At 46.5% G+C, this 22,447-nt stretch overlaps 1 protein-coding gene across 2 annotated transcripts in view; it reads left to right on the forward strand.

Moving 5' to 3' along the window:
• The first annotated feature begins 10,769 nt into the window (after positions 1–10,769).
• Positions 10,770–22,447, forward strand: part of BSN (bassoon presynaptic cytomatrix protein) — a 230,275-nt gene continuing 218,597 nt past the window's right edge. For both annotated transcript variants that reach the window (XR_013262273.1, XM_077451559.1), the window contains exon 1: positions 10,770–10,986. Coding sequence is in view for 1 of the 2 variants with exons in the window: in XM_077451559.1 (XP_077307685.1) it covers positions 10,865–10,986 (122 nt within the window). In the remaining variant the exon portion in view is untranslated. The remainder of the gene's footprint in view (positions 10,987–22,447) is intronic.

A 22,447-nucleotide genomic window follows, 5' to 3' on the forward strand; every position in this document is an offset into this window, starting at 1 on the left:
TGAAAAAACTCTTACAGAGAAAACTAAAGCAGTCGTCGTATAGAAAAAAATAAAATGAATTAATTTAACCATAAAAGTGACACATATATTAAAATTGCTAGGCCAATCACTGAAGAGAAAAACAAAAAAGTCCCAATTCCAAATAGTGCAAATAATCCGTCAAAAAATAAATAAATAAAAGTCCATAAAGAGTAAAGTGCTGCTCCAATAGTAATGGTGAAAAAACCGATCCCACATCCAGGATAATTCACACCCAAGTGAGTATTGAGGCTCCTTACCGACTGCAGATGACCACCATAGAGGTAGTCTCCCCAGACACAGGGAAATTCAAGTCTCCCACAAAACCTATACCGGCTTCCGCAGCTGAAGCTGTGACTATAATACTCATAAAACAGAAAACGCTCCCATGGTGTAGTATTTCTTAAAAGATTTAATATACCAAACGAATTGCGCTTACAGAATATTCCATCCGTTAAAAGCGTAGCAACAATCGTATAACGATATCAAAGTTCGCGGTGTCTCCACAGGCCTCCTCTCCGAATAGTAAAACGTAATGACGTCACCGCCACAGGCTCCTCCCAACGCGTTTCATCACGATAGGATGTCGTCTGGGGATTGGCCAGGCGACGTCCGATCGTCACGATCGGACGTCCTATCGTGACGAAACGCGTATGGAGGAGCCTGTGGCGGCGACGTCATTACGTTTTCTATTCGGAGAGGAGGCCTGTGGAGACGCCGCAAACCTTGATATCGTTATACGATTGTTGCTACGCTTTTAACGGATGGAACATTCTGTAAGCGCAATTCGTTTGGTGTATTAAATATTTTAAGAAATACTACACCATGGGAGCGTTTTCTGTTTTTTGCCCGTGGCAGTGACGTCATTACGTTTTCTATTCGGAGATTGATGAGACTGCAGATAAAACACCTTTGGGATGAATTAGAGCGGAGACTGCGAGCCAGGCCTTCTCATCCAACATCAGTGCCTGACCTCACAAATGCGCTTCTGGAAGAATGGTCAAACATTCCCATAGACACATCTCCTAAACCTTGTGGACGGCCTTCCCAGAAAACATTGAAACTGTTAAAGCTGCAAAGGGTGAGCTGATTTAAAAAAAAAAGACAGTGTTCCCTAAACGCCGATTATGGCCTTTTGAATACTTTGAAGCGCAAAAAGGGATTTGGGGTCTTTCCGACCCCCTATCCCTCCATACAGAGCCTATTACTGTCACAAGGGATGTTTACTAGGGGTGAGCCCACGGTTCGACTCGAACGTCGGGTGTTCGTTTGTTCTAAAATGAACCAAACATATGGGGCGTTTGCGGAACGCCCCATAATGCACTGCGAAATCGCAGTGCATTGCTGTATGATGATTGGCCAAAGCATGCACCTGACCTGCATGCTTTAGCCAATCAAAGCGTGCTCTGCTGAGAGAGCCATAATTGGCCGAAGGCAGGGTGCCCTTGGCCAGTCAGGGCTCAGGGGGACTAAGTCCATGCCCCACGCTATATAAGGCTGCTTACATAGCGGGCGTGTGTAGTTTTGTTAGTGTGGATGGAGAGATAGATTGAGTTAGATTAAGCAGGCAGGTTATTCAGTTGGTGGCACTGTATTTGATATATATATATATATATATAGTCAGTCTAGTGTGTATGTGTGTGTATATATATATATATATGTATATATATATATATATATATATATATATATATATATATATATATATATATATATATATATATATATACTCTACATCCGGAGTAGCCTATATCTACAGTGCATTCTGTGGTGTACTGTTTCTAATACACTTCAGGCGGTGTATTAATATATATATATATATATACCGTATATACTCGAGTATAAGCCGAGATTTTCAGCCCCTTTTTTTAGGCTGAAAGTGCCCCCCTCGGCTTATACTCGAGTCACCGCCGTCTGCCTACCCGATCAGCGTGTCGTGCAGACAGACGGCAGCCATTCCACTATTCAAAAGCCACGCCTCCCTGTCTGTGATAGGCGGAACACTCAATTTCCCAGCAGTCAGTGGTCCGCCTTTCACGGACATCCGCTCATCCTCATACTACGGACGAGGATGAGAGGATGTCCGTGATAGGCGGAACACAGGCTGCTGGGAAATTGAGTGTTCCGCCTATCACAGACGGAGGCGCGGCTTTTGAACAGTGGAATGGCCGCCGTCTTTCACAGACGAGAAGAGGTGCGGCGATCCTGGCATGGCCGCCGTATGTGCAGAAGGACACAGGTAGGCTGGACACACAGGGCGGCTGGACGCACAGGGCGGCTGGACGCACAGGGCGGCTGGACACACAGGGATGGACGGACACACAGGGCGGCTGGACACACAGGGATGGACGGGCACACAGGGATGGACGGGACACACAGGGATGGACAGGCATGTCTCACCCTCGGCTTATACACGAGTCAATAAGTTTTCCCATTTTTTTTGTGGTAAATTGGGGGCCTCGGCTTATATTCGGATCGACCTATACTCGAGTATATACGGTATATACATATATATATATATATATATATATATACATATATATATATATATATATATATACATATATACATATATATATATATATATATATATATATATATATATATATATATATATATATACTCTGCATTTAGTGTAGCCTATATCTGCAGTGCATTCCATGGTGTACAGTTGCTAATACAGTGCAGGCGGTGTACACAGTATCTAACACAGTGTGTACACTTTCTAATACACTTCTGGTGGTGTACACAGTATCTAATACAGTGCAGTATGGGTTTACAAAACAAAATATACATCATAGGCCACCAAGGAGAGGCAGACGCTCACAGGCCACTGAAAGAGGGCAAGCAGCCTCGGTGTCTACAGTCAATAGTGCTGGTCGTGGACACGGTGCATCCTCTGCAGGTGGCCATGGGGCACGCTTGTCCCTTTTTGCTGCTGCTGGCCGTGTAATTGAGGCAGAACATGCAGAAGAGTTGGTGGAGTGGATAACAAAGCCGTCCTCCCCCCTCCTCACCCTCTGTCACCCAGGCTCAGAGTAGTTTGCTTTCCAATGCAGCTGCCAAATCGACTTGTTCCACCGGCTCCTTGTCCGCAGTCACCCCTTCCGTAGCCCCACCATCATGCACAGAGGAGTCCCCTGAACTATTCGGCCACAGTGTCGGGTACATGCTGCTGGAGGATGCGCAGCGATTCGAAGGCTCTGATGTTGGTTCCCAGGTTGAGGGAGGGAGTAACGTGAGCCGAGAGAGAGGGGGCGCCCAAGAAGGACAAGAAACTGGAGATTTGGCCGTCATGTTTCACAGCAGGGCCCATTCCTGTGCCCAACAAGAGTAGTGATGGACGAACGTTTCGCCCGGCGGTCGTTTCGCGGCGAATTTCCGACTTTCGCCGTCCGCGGGTTCGAACGCCTTTTTCCGTCGTTCGCCCCGGCGGACTTACGTGTTTAATGTATACAAGAACTTTAACCTTTCGTGACACGTTTATCATGTGTTACAGGACAACCAATTGAGACATGACAGCTCATGGACACTTGGACATTCCCCCTAACCTATAAATACACCCGATCCGGTGGCCATTTTACATTCTTTCTTCTGTCACTGTAGGGAAAGGATCCTGTGTGGAGTAGGGACAGAGAAAACGCTAGCTATTTGGTACACAAAAGTTCTTTTCAGGACTGGTATAGGTGTTAGGTCAGCAGCCTGAGTTTCTTTTGTCAGTTTAGATAAAGGGACAGAGCGCTGTATGCTGCTATTTTAGGGACAGCTCAGCCAGATTAGTCTTTCTTCATCATCATCATCATCATCATCATTAGCTGTTACTATCAGGTCCACAAAAGAGCTATTCCAGCTAATCGTTCCAGCCTACTCTTTTTTGCCAATTTGTATAGGGACAGGCAGGAAGCAGTGTGTCAGGCAGTGAGGATAATTTTAAAGACTTGCTGTTACTATTAGTTCCACAAAGGTTCTTTTCAGGACTGGTATCAGTGGTACGGTAATAGGCTTGTACACGTATAATATTCTTTCTTCCAAATATAGAAAGAATATTATACTTGACTGCTGCCCTTCTGCTGCAGTCTGCTAATCATTCACAACTCACTTGTTCCACAAAGCTCTTTATCAGGACTGGTAACTTGGTCTGTCTAGGGTGCTACGGTACATAGGCTTGGGTGCGGTACAGTCTGCTGTTCTGTAAGGACCGCTATCGGTCCACAATAGATAGGGTTGACGTGCACCACTGCTGACCGCTGCCCTATACTGCAGCAGTCCTTCAGCGGTATAGGGACTGACGCACAGTCTGCTAAACACTAATACACAACCTGCTTGGTCCACAAAAGTTCTTATAAGGACTGGTAACTTGGTATAGGGTGCTACGGTACATAGGCCTGAGTGCGTTACAGTCTGCTGTTCTGTAAGGACCGCTATCGGTCCACAATACATAGGGTTGACGTGCACTACTGCTGACCGCTGCCCTATACTGCAGCAGTCCTTCAGCGGTATAGGGACTGACGCACAGTCTGCTAAACACTAACACACAACCTGCTTGGTCCACAAAAGTTTTTATAAGGACTGGTAACTTGGTATAGGGTGCTACGGTACATAGGCCTGAGTGCAGTACAGTCTGCTGTTCTGTAAGGACTGCTATCGGTCCACAATACATAGGGTTGCCGTGCACTACTGCTGACCGCTGCCCTATACTGCAGCAGTCCTTCAGCGGTATAGGGACTGACGCACAGTCTGCTAAACACTAATACACAACCTGCTTGGTCCACAAAAGTTCTTATAAGGACTGGTAACTTGGTATAGGGTGCTACGGTACATAGGCCTGAGTGCGTTACAGTCTGCTGTTCTGTAAGGACCGCTATCGGTCCACAATACATAGGGTTGACGTGCACTACTGCTGACCGCTGCCCTATACTGCAGCAGTCCTTCAGCGGTATAGGGACTGACGCACAGTCTGCTAAACACTAACACACAACCTGCTTGGTCCACAAAAGTTTTTATAAGGACTGGTAACTTGGTATAGGGTGCTACGGTACATAGGCCTGAGTGCAGTACAGTCTGCTGTTCTGTAAGGACTGCTATCGGTCCACAATACATAGGGTTGCCGTGCACTACTGCTGACCGCTGCCCTATACTGCAGCAGTCCTTCAGCGGTATAGGGACTGACGCACAGTCTGCTAAACACTAATACACAACCTGCTTGGTCCACAAAAGTTCTTATAAGGACTGGTAACTTGGTATAGGGTGCTACGGTACATAGGCCTGAGTGCGTTACAGTCTGCTGTTCTGTAAGGACCGCTATCGGTCCACAATACATAGGGTTGACGTGCACTACTGCTGACCGCTGCCCTATACTGCAGCAGTCCTTCAGCGGTATAGGGACTGACGCACAGTCTGCTAAACACTAACACACAACCTGCTTGGTCCACAAAAGTTTTTATAAGGACTGGTAACTTGGTATAGGGTGCTACGGTACATAGGCCTGAGTGCAGTACAGTCTGCTGTTCTGTAAGGACTGCTATCGGTCCACAATACATAGGGTTGACGTGCACTACTGCTGACCGCTGCCCTATACTGCAGCAGTCCTTCAGCGGTATAGGGACTGACGCACAGTCTGCTAAACACTAACACACAACCTGCTTGGTCCACAAAAGTTTTTATAAGGACTGGTAACTTGGTATAGGGTGCTACGGTACATAGGCCTGAGTGCAGTACAGTCTGCTGTTCTGTAAGGACCGCTATCGGTCCACAATACATAGGGTTGACGTGCACTACTGCTGACCGCTGCCCTATACTGCAGCAGTCCTTCAGCGGTATAGGGACTAAGAGTTTTGTCACAGGGTGATTTAAAAAATGACAGGCAGAGGAAGAGGCAGGCCCTTCCGCAGGGGTGGTAGGGGTAGGGCAGGAGCAACAGCCTTGAGCCAAAGTGGGAAGTTGCAGAAGGTGCGTTCAATTACTTTAAAGGACGCACCAGACTTGGTTGAGTGGCTCACTCAGCCTTATTCTTCTGCACCCTCCTCATCCTCTCGATCTGCACCCTCTTCTTCACTCTCTGCTATGTGCACCCCCAAAGACACTACCACCAACAACACCACCACCACCACATACCTTCCGCTTGAGTGCAAATGGGGGCCTTCATGCTCCAGTGTTTTAATAGGGACCCCCGTATAAAAAGCATGAGGGTCAAGGACCAGTACTGGGTGGCAACGTACTTAGATCCCCGGTACAAACACAAAATGGCGGAAATGTTACCGCCGTCGCAGAGGGCTGTCAGAATGCAGCACTTCCAGGCCTTGCTTCGAGAAATGCTGCATTCTGCTTTTGCGTGCGCTGGCAGAGGAGCAATTCCCACTCCCAGAGAAGGATTTGCGGGTACCAATCCAACAGCGCCTGCAAGAAGAGGCCGGTTTGAAGATGTGTTGGTGACTTCGGATATGAGGTCATTCTTTCAGCCGACCCATCGACAGGTGTCATCCGGATCCAGCATCAGGGAACGCCTAGACCGTCAGGTGTCCGACTACATTGGGTTAACGGCCGATGTGGACGCTCTGAGGAGTGATGAACCCCTAGACTACTGGGTGGGCAGGCTTGACCTCTGGCCAGAGCTTGCCCAATTTGCAATCGAACTGTTGGCTTGCCCCTCATCCAGTGTCCTGTCCGAAAGGACGTTCAGCGCAGCAGGGGGGATTGTGACCGATAAGCGTACTCGCCTAGCTCACGACAGTGTTAACTACCTCACATTTCTAAAAATGAATGAGGCATGGATCTCGGAGGAATTCAACACATGTGATCAGTAGACCATGTATATGTCTATAAACAATTTTTGGAATCAAGCACACAGACCTTCTTAATTCATTTGGCTCACTTCCCTGACCCAAAAAAGCACACCGTACTATATGCCCCTACCCTCCTCTTTGAAGAGGTTGAGCGGTGTCATATTTCTACTGGGGCTGCTTATTATGAGGGGTTCCCACCATCCCTGTGCTGTGCTGACTTCCTCCTGGGTGTTCTTATTATGAGGGGCTCCCACCATCCCTGTGCTGTGCTGACTTCCTCCTGGGGGTTCTTATTATGAGGGGATCACACCATCCCTGTGCTGTGCTGACTTCCTCCTGGGGCTGCTTACGGTGCTGCTGTCAGCGCTGTATGTCACGGAGCTGCTGTCAGCGCTGTATGTCACGGAGCTGCTGTCAGCGCTGTATGTCACGGAGCTGCTGTCAGCGCTGTATGTCACGGAGCTGCTGTCAGCGCTGTATGTCACGGAGCTGCTGTCAGCGCTGTATGTCACGGAGCTGCTGTCAGCGCTGTATGTCACGGAGCTGCTGTCAGCGCTGTATGTCACGGAGCTGCTGTCAGCGCTGTATGTCACGGTGCTGCTGTCAGCGCTGTATGTCACGGAGCTGCTGTCAGCGCTGTATGTCACGGAGCTGCTGTCAGTGCTGTATGTCACGGAGCTGCTGTCAGCGCTGTATGTCACGGAGCTGCTGTCAGCGCTGTATGTCACGGAGCTGCTGTCAGCGCTGTATGTCACGGAGCTGCTGTCAGTGCTGTATGTCACGGAGCTGCTGTCAGCGCTGTATGTCACGGAGCTGCTGTCAGCGCTGTATGTCACGGAGCTGCTGTCAGCGCTGTATGTCACGGTGCTGCTGTCAGCGCTGTATGTCACGGAGCTGCTGTCAGCGCTGTATGTCACGGAGCTGCTGTCAGCGCTGTATGTCACGGAGCTGCTGTCAGCGCTGTATGTCACGGAGCTGCTGTCAGCGCTGTATGTCACGGAGCTGCTGTCAGCGCTGTATGTCACGGTGCTGATGTCAGTGCTCTGTATTACGGTGCTGCTGTCAGTGCTCTGTATCTCCTGCACCCTCTTGTTTGCCTACCCTGGTCCCTGACCTTCCCTCTCCTCCATTGCCTTCATTAGCTCCATAGTCCTGAATTGTCAGAACAATTTCCCAAATAAAAAAAAAATGCTTGTAGTTATCGATCCCAAATTCACCTCATACATGTATTATGCTATTGTCCAGGTGGTGGGACTACGTGCTACCCCCTAATAATTACCCCGTGGCCGCAAATTCGACCTAAAGGTTTGCGAAATTCGCCTCCCATTGAAGTCAATGGAGCCCGCGGCGAACGGTCGTTTTCGCGAACGTTTGTGTCCGTTCGCGTTTCGCGTTCGCGAAACGTCCCGTCGGAAGTTCGTCCATCACTAAACAAGAGTATCTTTGAGGGGTTACAGTGTTGTGACACCACCGCCACCACCCAAGGCCCAATTTTTCTGCCCCTGTTTAAAGCGGGAGTCCGCCGTTTTTTTTTTTTTTTAAAGCCAGCAGCTACAAATACTGCAGCTGCTGACTTTTAAAATAAGGGCACCCGAAGCCGATCTCTCGATCGTCTCTCGGGTGCTGCCGCCGCCATCTTGGGTATGGGAATCAGGAAGTGGAGCCTTGCGGCTTCATTTCCCGGTTCCCTACTGCGCATGCGCAATAAGGATGGTCCCCGCTGTCTCTGGGATCCGCGTGTTTCCCAGCAGACATCGGGGGACCTTCGGAAAGGGGTGTAATCTACGTCCCTTTCTGCAGATATCTATGCCGGAAGTGGGTGCAGATACCTGTACTGTACAGGTACCTGCACCCCCCTCCCCCTGAAAGGTGCCAATTGTGGCGCCGGAGGGGGGGGAGGGTTCCAATGAGCGGAAGTTCCACTTTAGGGTGGACCTCCGCTTTAACAGAGGCATGTAATTACAACTCTTGATATAATATTTCACAGCACGGCCCGTTCCTGCACCCAACAAGAGTAACTGTGAGGGCTTACAGTGTTGTGGTACCATCAACACCTAAGGCCCAATTTTTTGCAGAGTATATAGGGCAGGCCATATAGTATATAGACCGCTGAACAGCAGTATATATACTCTGAACCAGCAGTATATATACTGCTGTTCAGAGTATATAGTGCCTGGGGGCCTGGTGGATCCCCACGCCATTTTATAAAAAAATTGGGTGCGTGTTTCCCCTTAATATCCATACCAGACCTGAAGAGCCTGGTATGGCTTTTGTGGGGGAAATCATCGCCATTTTTTATTTTTGTATTTTTATCTATATTGCCGGGATCCGATAATACATTACAGCCGCCAGCAGTTTTAAATGACATTTTTTTGCTTTAGAAATGTAATTTTGCTGTGGCACTGTTATAAACATAGGAAAGATGCACTACTTTACAGGCATACTAAGGACACCCCCCCCCCCCCCCCCGGCATGATATTTAAAGGAATATTTCATTTTTATTGTGTTAAGCATTATTAAAATCACTGCTCCCGAAAAAAGATCAGTTTTTAAAACTTTTTTTTGCATTGATACATGTCCCCTGGGGCAGGACCCGGGTTGCCAAACACTTTTTATGACAATAACTTGAATATAAGCCTTTAAAATGAGCACTTTTGATTTTTGACGTTCGTGTCCCATAGACTTTAATGGTGTTCGCACAAATATTTTGCTTGTTCGCATGTTCTGCTGCGAACCGAATCGGGGGTGGGGGTGTCCGGCTCATCCCTACTTGTGACAGCAATAAAAGTAATCAGATTTTTTTTTTAAAGGGTAAAGGGACAGTGTTAAATAAAAAAAATAAAAAATAAAAAATAAAAATAAAGAGCTCGAACACCAAAGAAAATGCATACGTAAGTCATGCCCGCAAATGTAAACCCTGTTCAAATGACACATGTGGGGTATCGCTGCGATCGTTAGAGCGAGAGCAATAGCACTAAACCCCACTCTAACTAGTAACAGGTCACCACTAAAAAAAAATGTAAACGTCGCCTATGGAGATTTTTTTTAGAACCGCACTTTGTTGCCATCCCACGAGTGCGTGCAATTTTACAGCGTAACATGTTGTCATAACATCATCTTTCACAATATGCAAAAAAATTCGGCTAACTTTACTGCTTTCTTATTTTTTCATTAAAAAAAGGTGTATTTTTCCCCCCAAAAAATCAAATATTGCAAATACCGTGTGACATAAAATATTTAAACTACCGCCATTTTATTCTCCAGGGTCCTTGCTAAAAAAATAACACACATATGTGTATGTGTGTATATATATATATAAATAAAATGTTTGGGGGTCCTAAGTAATTTTCTAGCAAAAAATACAGATTTTAACCTGTAAGCAACAAATGTCAATAATAGGCTTGGGGCTGAAGTGGTTAATGAATTAAAAAATAAAAAATAAATAAACAGTAAAGTTAGCTCAATTTTTTTGTATAATTTTGAAAGAGGATGTTACGCCACGAGAATCGTGATCTTTATTCTAAGCAAAAAAAATTGTGATTCTCATTTTAGCCAGAATCGTACCATATATACACATTTTATATATATATATATATATATATATATATATATATATATAGATAGATAGATAGATAAATTTATATCTATCTATCTATCTATCTCTATCTATCTCTATTTATATATATATATATATATATATATATATATATATATATATACTATGTACACACGCTACATATATATATATATATATATATATATATATATATATATATATATATATATATATATATATATATATATATATATATATATATATATATAAATATTGATACACACACACACACACTATCACACACTCTTTGTAGACACAATGACTATATGGATACTATATGGATACATTGTATTCATTCCTCTTCTCTAGAGGTGGGAGGAGCTCGAGGGGAGGACACGTGACGCTGTGTGTCGGGGGCGCGCGGAGAGGCTGTGTCGGGGGCGCGCACAGAGCTGATGGCGGAGGTCGGGCGGATCTGATCTCTCGGTTGTCCCGGATCGGCACTGCGATGGGGAACGAGGCCAGCTTGGAGTCCGGGGAACCCGGGGGAGGACCCACCGGGGCACCGAGACCCCCCACAGAGCCGGTACCGAGAGGAGGGGGAGGAGCACCGAGCCCGGGGCCCGCCAGGTGAGAGACCGGGACCCCCCCCCCCGCCCTGTACTGTACACAGGGGCCCCCAAGATGGACACCACTACCCCGGCCCCGGGGGCCCCTGTGTTGTAGTGTAATGGCAGTGACCCTGAGTGTGCAGCAGAAGGGGCCCCTCCATAGTAGAGGAGTGCCGGGGGGCCCCTGGACTGCATTCCAATACATGAGCAGGGGCCCCTCCATACCTGTGTACTGTCCGGGGCCCCTCTATTGCACCCCAACACACCTGTCCAGGGGCCCCAATACAGCACTGGGGGAGTTCAGCACCACCCAGGAGGGACAGCTCCTCACCCAGGGGCCCCACCGCTCTGGGGTCCCACCACCCCAATGTACTTCAAGGGGTCCCACCACCCCAATGTACTTCAAGGGGTCCCACCACCCCAATGTACTTCAAGGGGTCCCACCACCCCAATGTACTTCAAGGGGCCCCACCATCCCCATAGCAGCTTCAGCACCACCCAAGATGGACAGCTCCTCCACCTTCATACAGAGATCATAGTGTACACACAGGGGCCACACTCATGATATTAGGGTCCTGTATACTGGTCTGGGGCCCCACCACACCAGTTTTCTTCAGTGAAGCCCTTTCCTGCATCCTATTAGGCCAACAGGGGCCCCACCACTGTAATATACTTCAAGGGGCCCCACCATACCCATAGCAGCTTCAGAACCACCCTAGGTGGACAGCTCCTCCACCATCATACAGAGATCATAGTGTATACCCACAGGGGCCCCTCTACTATAATACCAGGGCCCTGTATACTGGTCTGGGGCCCCACCACGCCAATGTACTTCAAGGGGCCCCTCCATCCTCATAGCAGCTTCAGCACCACCCAAGATGGACAGCTCCTCTACCATCATACAGAGATCATAGTGTACACAGAGGGGCCACACAATGCTGGTATGCAGCCAGGAGCACGAGTACTGCATCCCAATACATCAGCAGGGGCCCCAACACAATGATAAGAACAATAATATATATATATATATATATATATATATATATATATATATATATATATATATATATATAATATTATTATATAATATTCAGCACCACCCAAGGTGGACAGCTCCTCCACCACCATACAGAGATCATAGTGTACACACAGGGGCCACACTACTATAATACCAGGGCCCTGTACACTGGTCTGGGGCCCTGTGACACCAGTTCACTTTAGTGGGCTGCTGTTCTGCATCCTATTACACCAACAAGGGCCCCACCACTCTAGTATACTTCAGGGGGCCCCACCATACCCATAGCAGCTTCAGCACCACCCAAGGAGGACAGCTCCTCCGTCACCATACAGAGATCATAGTGCACACACAGGGGCCCCACTACTATAATACCAGGGCCCTGTACACTGGTCTGGGGCCCTGTCAGACTAATTCACTTTAGTGGGCTGCTGTTCTGTATCCTATTACACCAACAAGGGCCCCACCACTCTAGTATAATTCAGGGGGCCCCAACATACTCATAGCAGCTTCAGCACCACCCAAGGCGCACAGCTCCTCTGCCAACATACAGAGATCATAGTGTATACACAGGGGCCCCACTACTATAATACCAGGGCCCTGTATACTGGTCTGGGGCCCCACCACAACAGTTTTCTTCATTGGGCCCCTTTACTGCATCCTATTAGACCAACAGGGGCCCACCACTCAAGCATAATTCAAGGGGCCCCACCATACTCATAGCAGCTTCAGCACCACCCTAGGTGGACAGCTCCTCCACCATCATACAGAGATCACAGTCTACATACAGGGGCCACACTACTATAATACCAGGGCCCCGTACACTGGCTGGGGCCCTGTCACACCAGTTCACTTTAGGGGGCTCCTGTACTGCATCCTATTACACCCACAAGGGCCCCACCACTCCAGTATACTTCAAGGGGCCCCACCACACCAATGGCAGCTTCAGCACCACCCAAGGTGGGCAGCTCCTCCACCATCATACAGAGATCATAGTGTACACACAGGGGCCACACTATTATAATACAGAGGCTCTGTATACTGGTCTGGGGCCCCACCACACTTTGTTTACTTCAGTAGGCCCTTGTAATGCATCTTATTACCCAAGCAGGGGCCCCAGCACAGCAGTTTACTTCAAGGGGCCCCACAATATCGTAGCAGCTTCAGCACCGCCCAGGACGGACAGCTCCTCCACCATCATACAGCTATTGTAGCATACACAAGGGCCACACCACACTGAAAGAGTGAAATGCCAGGGGCCCCTGGACTGCATTTTAGTACACCAGCAGGGGAACCACCATACTGGTGTACTGTGAGGGGCCCCTGTACTTCATCCCAATGCACCACCCAAGGCAAACAGCTCCTCCACCATCATACTGAGAGGATAGTTTATACACAGGGGCCACACTACTAGAATTCCAGGGCCTTACATACTGGCCAGGGATCCCTTCATACCAGTATACTGCCAGAGGCCCCTGTACTGCACCCCTATACACCAGTCCAGGGCCACACTGTGCGAGTATACTGCCAGATGCCCTTGTTCAGCACCACCCAGGCAGACAGCTCCTCCATCCTACAGAGATCACAGTGTATACACAGGGGCCTCCCCATACTGGTATGTAGCCAGGGACCCCTGTACTGCATCCCAATACATCATCAGGGGCCCCAACACGGCCCAGATTGAGTTCAGCACTGCCCAGGACCAACAGCTCCTCCGCCATCATACAGAGATCATAGTGTATACACAGGGGCCACACCAGGTGGAGTTAGTACACCAGGTGGGGACCCAACAATACTAGTATACTGCCAGGGGCCCCTGTACTGCATCCCAATACATCAGTTCGGGCCCCAACATGGCACAGGTTGAGTTCAGCAGCAGGATGGACAGCTCTTCCACCATCATACAGATATCATAGTGTACACACAGGGGCCACACTATTATAATACCTGCACACTGGTCTGGGGCCCCACCACACTGGTTTACTTTAGTAGGCCCCTGTAATGCATACTATTACTCCCAACAGGGGCCCTACCACACCAGAATACTTGAAGGGGCCCCATCACACCCATATCAGCTTCAGCACCACCCAGGGCAGACAGCTCCTGCACCATCATACAGAGATCATAGTGTATACCCACAGGGGCCACACCACAAAAGTAAAATGCCCCTGTACTGCATTTCAGTACACCAGCAGGGGACCCCACTATACTGGTATACTGTCAGGGGCCCCTGTACTGCATCCCAATACACGCAGAGGAAATTCAGCACCACCCAGGGTGGACAGCTCCTCCACTATCATACAGAGATCACAGTGTATACACAGGGGCCACACTACTAAAATACCAGGGCCCTGTATACTGGCCCCCTCCATACCAGTATACTGGCCAGGGGCCCCTGTCATGCCATTCAATACACTATTCTGGGTCCTCACTATGCCAGTGTGTCAATGTACTACATCAGTTTGAGCCCCAAACATGGCATGGAGTGAGTTCAGCACCCCCCAGGGTGGACAGCTTCTCCCTCACCATACAGATATTGTAGTGTATGCACAGGGGCCACACCATGCTGGTATGTAGGCAGGGGCCCCTGGACTGCATCCCAATACATCAGTAGGGGCTGCAACACGGCATGAGTGAGTTCAGCACCGCCCAGAATGGACAGCTCCTCCACCATCATACAGAGGTCATAGTGTATGCACAGGGGCCACACTACTATAATACCAGGGGCCCTGTACACTGGCTAGGGACCCCAGCATACTGCCAGTGGCCCCTGTACTGCACTATAATACACCAGTCCAGGGCCACACTATACCAGTATACTGGCATGTGCCCTTGTTCAGCACCACACAGGCGGACAGCTCCCCCTCCATCATACAGATACCATAGTGTGTACAGGGGCCACTGTACTGCATTTTAGTACACCGGGTGGGGACCCCACAATACTAGTATACTGCCAGGGGCCCCTGTACTGCACCTTAATACATCAGCCTAGAGCCCCATCATCACACAGAGCGAGTTCAGCACCACAATGGGTCGGACAGCTCCTCCATCACACTGACTGCAACGTACACCAACATCGTACACTGTACACATTGGGGCCACACTGCCCAACCCCACCAGGGGCCACACCATTATAATACCTTGTCCTTTTACTGCATCCCATTACACCAGTGCAGGGACACAAGTTCAGCACCATACGGGGCGGACAGCTCCTCCACCATTATATACATGCTTTACATCACACAGTAACATCATACACTGTATACACTGGGGCCACACTACACCGTTATGACATCAGGGGCCCTTCTACTACATCCCGATACACCAGTTCAGGGCTCCGCCATCACAAACAGTGAGGGTTGAGGACCACAAAAGTAGACAGCTTCTCCACTGTCTTTCAAATATCATATCAGGGGCCACATCATACTATACCGGTATACTGCCAGGGGCCCCTGAATAAGCCCAGCTGCACACAGAGTGAGTTCAGCTCCACACAAGGCAAACAGCTCCTCCCTCTTTATACTCTGCATACACTGGGGCCTCACTGTCCCAAGTCCATCAGGGGCCACACCATTATAATACCATGTACCAGGGCCCCGTACTGCATCCTATTACACCAGGGGAGGCTGTACCCCTATGTCGCAAAGCCAGTTCAGCCCCATACAGGGCGGGCAGCTCCTCCACCATCATACAGATGTTACACACTGACATCACACAGCACCACACCAGGGGCCACAACATGCTACACCATTATAGGGGCCCCCTGTATGGAATCTTATTACACTGGCTTAGAGCCCCTCTGTCACATACATCAAGGTCAGTACCACATGGGATGGACAGCTACACATTATATACAGCCCTGGGCCTTCCTACACATTATATACAACCTGGGCCTGCCTACACATTATATACAGCCCTGGGCCTGCCTACACATTATATACAGCCCAGGCCTGCCTACACATTATATACAGCCTGGACCTTCCTACACATTATATACAACCTGGACCTTCCTACACATTATATACAGCCCTGGGCCTTCCTACACATTATATACAACCTGGGCCTTCCTACACATTATATACAACCTGGACCTTCCTACACATTATATACAACCTGGACCTTCCTACACATTATATACAGCCCTGGGCCTTCCTACACATTATATACAGCCCTGGGCCTTCCTACACATTATATACAACCTGGGCCTGCCTACACATTATATACAGCCCTGGGCCTTCCTACACATTATATACAACCCAGGCCTGCCTACACATTATATACAGCCTGGACCTTCCTACACATTATATACAACCTGGGCCTGCCTACACATTATATACAGCCCTGGGCCTTCCTACACATTATATACAACCCAGGCCTGCCTACACATTATATACAACCCAGGCCTGCCTACACATTATATACAGCCTGGACCTTCCTACACATTATATACAACCTAGACCTTCCTACACATTATATACAACCCCGACCTTCCTACACATTATATATAACCTGGGCCTTCCTAGACATTATATACAGCCCTGGGCCTGCCTACACATTATATACAGCCCTGGGCCTTCCTACACATTATATACAACCTGGGCCTGCCTACACATTATATACAGCCCTGGGCCTGCCTACACATTATATACAACCTGGGCCTGCCTACACATTATATACAGCCTGGACCTTCCTACACATATACAGCCTGGCTTTCCTACCGACCCTATAGTGTCAGGGCCATTCTACATACTTTATACCGCCTGGACCTCCCTACAAACTTCATGTAGCCTGAGCCTCTCTGCAAACTTTACAAAGCCCGAACCCCTAAATTAATGTATACATTCCGGGACACCCTGCAGACTCTATACAGCCTGGGCCTCTCTACAAACTAAATACTGTCCAAGCCTCCTTACATACTGTGTACAGTCCAGGCCTCTTTACAGATAATATACAGCCTCCCTACAGACTCTATAGGGACATGACAGCTGCAGAAACTTTATAAGACCGGGCCTTTTTACAGAAAAAGCCCAGGCCTCACTACTGACTCTACAACTGGGGCCTCGTTACAGATTGTATAAAGTCGAGGCCTTCCCACAGGCTGTTCAAAGCTGGAGCTTCCCTATACAGCCTGGGCATCTTCAGACCCTATACAGCCCAAGCCTCTATATGAACTATATACAGCCCAGGCCTCTATAAGAACTATGTGAAGCCCAGGCCTTTATATGAACTATATACAACCCAGGCCTCTATATGAACTATATACAGCCCAGGCCTCTATATGAACTATATACAGCTGGGGCTCCTCTACACATTCTATACAGCCTGAGTCTCCCTGCAGTCTCTATAAATCCCGGACCTTCAAAGCATGATGTATACTCTTTTAAGGTCCACCAAAAATACATATTTTTTTGCTGCATGTAACATCTGGGGGGCCACATGGCATCAATCCGTTACATGCAAACACACACACACACATACATATACACACACATACTTACATACACACATGCACACATATACACACACCCTACCTGTTACATACCCTCAGATTGGATAGTTTCCTATTTATAGCTCAGTATGCATTTCTCGCTCCTCACCATGTGACCTCATTCACTCCGCATTGTCTGCATCTCTGCTGCCTCCAGCCGATCAAACTCTCTGTACATTATATATCCCTCTCTGTACATTATAGATTCTTCTCTGTACATTATATATCCCTCTCTGTACATTATAGATTCTTCTCTGTACATTATAGATCCCTTCTCTGTACATTATAGATTCTTCTCTGTACGTTATAAATCCCTCTCTGTACATTATAGATCCCCTCTCTGTACATTATAGATCCTCTCTCTGTACATCATAGATCCCCTCTCTGTACATTATAGATTCTTCTCTGTACATTATAGATCCCCTCTCTGTACATTATAGATCCCCTCTCTGTACATTATAGATCCTCTCTCTGTACATTATAGATCCCCTCTCTGTACATCATAGATCCCCTCTCTGTACATCATAGATCCCCTCTCTGTACATTATAGATTCTTCTCTGTACGTTATAAATCCCTCTCTGTACATTATAGATCCTCTCTCTGTACATCATAGATCCCCTCTCTGTACATTATAGATTCTTCTCTGTACGTTATAAATCCCTCTCTGTACATTATAGATCCCCTCTCTGTACATCATAGATCCCCTCTCTGTACATTATAGATCCCCTCTCTGTACATCATAGATCCCCTCTCTGTACATTATAGATTCTTCTCTGTACGTTATAAATCCCTCTCTGTACATTATAGATCCCCTCTCTGTACATTATAGATCCTCTCTCTGTACATCATAGATCCCCTCTCTGTACATTATAGATTCTTCTCTGTACATTATAGATCCCCTCTCTGTACATTATAGATCCCCTCTCTGTACATTATAGATCCTCTCTCTGTACATTATAGATCCCCTCTCTGTACATCATAGATCCCCTCTCTGTACATCATAGATCCCCTCTCTGTACATTATAGATTCTTCTCTGTACGTTATAAATCCCTCTCTGTACATTATAGATCCTCTCTCTGTACATCATAGATCCCCTCTCTGTACATTATAGATTCTTCTCTGTACATTATAGATCCCCTCTCTGTACATTATAGATCCTCTCTCTGTACATCATAGATCCCCTCTCTGTACATTATAGATTCTTCTCTGTACATTATAGATCCCCTCTCTGTACATTATAGATACTTCTCTGTACATTATAAACCCCTCTGTACATTATAGATCCCCTCTCTGTACATTATAGATTCTTCTCTGTACATTATAGATTCTTCTCTGTACATTATAAATCCCTCTCTGTACATTATAGATCCCCTCTCTGTACATGATTCTTCTCTGTACATTATAGGTCCCCTCTCTGTACATTATAGGTCCCCTCTCTGTACATTATAGATCCCTCTCTGTTTATTATAGATTCTTCTCTGTATATTGCAGAGCCCATTCTGTACATTATACATTCCTATCTGGGAATAGCAGATCACTCCCTGTACATTGCAGAACCTTCTCTTTACCTTATACTTCATAGATCCCTCCTTGTACATTATAGATCTTTCCTTGTACATTATATTCACTATACAGTATATCTCCCTGTAGATTAGATTGTCTCTACCTATTTGTACATTATAGGCTCTTCTTTGTACAATTCAGCTTCCTATATGTGCATTATGTTATTAATTTCTTCCTTTACATGATATACCCTGTATGGTATAGAGCTCTCCTTGTACGATATAGATTCCTCTCCCCTAAATGTCTCATTCAGTACATTATAAATCCTGTTCCTTACATTATAGAAACCCTCCCTGCACATTATAGACCCATCTCTGTACATTATAGATCTCTCTTTCTACATTATAGATCCCTCTTTGTACATTATAGATCCCTCCCTGCACATTATAGACCCATTTCTGTACATTATAGATCTATCTCTACATTATAGACCCATCTATTTAAATTATAGATCCATCTCTGTACATCATAGATCCATCTCTGTACATTATAGATCCATCTCTGTACATCATAGATCCATCTCTGTACATTATAGATCCATCTCTGTACATCATAGATCCATCTCTGTACATCATAGATCCATCTCTGTACATCATAGATCCATCTCTGTACATCATAGATCCATCTCTGCACATCATAGATCCATCTCTCTACATCATAGATCCCTCCCTGCACATTATAGACCCATCTCTGTACATTATAGATCCATCTCTGTACATCATAGATCCATCTCTGCACATTATAGACCCATCTCTGTACATTATAGATCAATCTCTGTACATTATAGATCAATCTCTGTACATTATAGATCCATCTCTGTACATTATAGATCCATCTCTGTACATTATAGACCCATCTCTGTACATCATAGATCCATCTCTGTACATTATAGATCCATCTCTGTACATTATAGATCAATCTCTGTACATTATAGATCCATCTCTGTACATCATAGATCCATCTCTGTACATTATAGATCCATCTCTGTACATTATAGACCCATCTCTGTACATTATAGATCCATCTCTGTACATTATAGATCCATCTCTGTACATTATAGATCAATCTCTGTACATTATAGATCCATCTCTGTACATTATAGATCAATCTCTGTACATTATAGATCCATCTCTGTACATTATAGATCCATCTCTGTACATTATATACCCATCTCTGTAAATTATAGATCCATCTCTGTACATCATAGATCCCTCCCTGCACTTTATAGACCCATCTCTGTACATTATAGATCCATCTCTGTACATTATAGATCCATCTCTGTACATTATAGACCCATCTCTGTACATTATAGATCCATCTCTGTACATTATAGATCCATCTCTGTACATCATAGATCCATCTTGTTACATTGTAGCTTCTTCTCCATACATTATATATCATAGATTCCTCTCTGTACATTATAAATTATAGATCCCTGTTGATACATTATAGATTGCATGCTCTGCTGTCAGGTGGTTACTGTGCCGCCCGGTGTGATGTTGGGGTTGGCACACACGGTATAATTCGGTATTGTAATTCCGCACACAACCGCTCTGCACTGTCCCTGCTCTCCCATCATAGGAATCGGCTGCTTCCTTGTACTGCTCTCCTGTTTATGGCAGCAGCTGAGTCAGGCTCGGGTTAGGCTTCCTATTATATATCCAATCACATGTTCTCCAGACCCAGCATGACATGTCCACGGTGCAGAGCGAGCCCAGATTCCTATGTAACACATATATAAAATAACACATACACAACAACACATATACAACAACACAGTATATAACACATATGCAACAACATACGATATAACACATATATAAAATAACACATATACAAAAATAAAACACATATACAACAACACAGCATATAACACATATACAAAAACATATGATATAACACATATATAAAATAACACATATACAACAACACATGATATATATAAAACAACCCCTGAAATAACACATAATACACAATAGAACATTCTTTGTATCGATGGCTGGATGTGAATTGTAACACATTTGTTGTATATTCGATGCCAGGAAATATTGCCTCGGATTACAAGGTTTTTTGCATCGTAGATTGTTTATTGTGTGTTTTGAATTTGTGTGATGTTTGTGCAGTAGAAGGCATGGGCCGTGCCTCTCATACTAGTAATGGCACGCTTCCATGTACTCCATGTTTGCTCCAGCACACAAGCAACCCCCTTCAGTCATGTCTCCATCTCCTCTCTCTCTGATATGTATTCGCATCCCCCAGTCCTGACTCTGAAATTTCCTTCTCAGAGCCGTCCTGAGGATGAGGAATTCTATGTGATAGAGGCTGGATGTTCTCATATGTGCTCTTTGTGCTATTGACAGGCCGGTAGAAGGTTCCCGAGGACCTTGGGCCATTAATGGGACCTCTATTATTATCTTCTCAATGTTGGTTGTAAATGGACCTGATCCCTGAAGCATGGAATTAGCTGTGGGCTACAACTGAAAGCCATGCGGTACCTGGGAGGGGGGTGGAGGAGGGGAGCGGAGCGGGGGGACACAGGCTGAGGATGGAGGGTGGGAGAGGGAGGAAAGAGGGGAGGAAAATGGATGGGGAGGCAAAGCGAGCGATGAGAGACCGGGATGGAGGAGGAAAGTGAGGAGGGAGGAGGAGGAGGAGGATGGCAGCTCGGCATTTTATGAATGAAGGTTGTAGCATCATATCTAGGGCACCTAACACAAATACCTGTATATTCCCCTCTAATCTGCATACTACATCTGAAAGACTTGTATACCCTCCTCTAATCTGTATACTGCATCTGTAACAGCCGTGTACCCTCCTCTAATCTGTATACTGCATCTGTAACAGCCGTATACCCTCCTCTAATCTGTATACTGCATCTGTAACAGCCGTATACCCTCCTCTAATCTGTATACTGCATCTGTAACAGCCGTATACCCTCCTCTAATCTGTATACTGCATCTGTAACAGCCGTATACCCTCCTCTAATCTGTATACTGCATCTGTAACAGCTGTATACCCTCCTCTAATCTGTATACTGCATCTGTAACAGCCGTATACCCTCCTCTAATCTGTATACTGCATCTGTAACAGCCGTGTACCCTCCTCTAATCTGTATACTGCATCTGTAACAGCCGTATACCCTCCTCTAATCTGTATACTGCATCTGTAACACCCGTATACCCTCCTCTAATCTGTATACTGCATCTCTAACAGCCATATACCCTCCTCTACTCTGTATACTGCATCTGTAACAGCTGTATACCCTCCTCTAATATGTATACTGTATCTGTAACAGCTGTATACCCTCCTCTAATCTGTATACTGCATCTGTAACAGCTGTATACCCTCCTCTCATCTGTATACTGCATCTATAACTCCTGTATACCCTCCTCTAATCTGTATACTGCATCTG

This window comes from Lithobates pipiens, unplaced genomic scaffold (genome assembly GCF_037356315.1).
Source record: "Lithobates pipiens isolate NorthernLeopardFrog02 unplaced genomic scaffold, aLitPip1_a1.2 Scaffold_23, whole genome shotgun sequence".
NCBI classification, from domain to species: domain Eukaryota; kingdom Metazoa; phylum Chordata; class Amphibia; order Anura; family Ranidae; genus Lithobates; species Lithobates pipiens.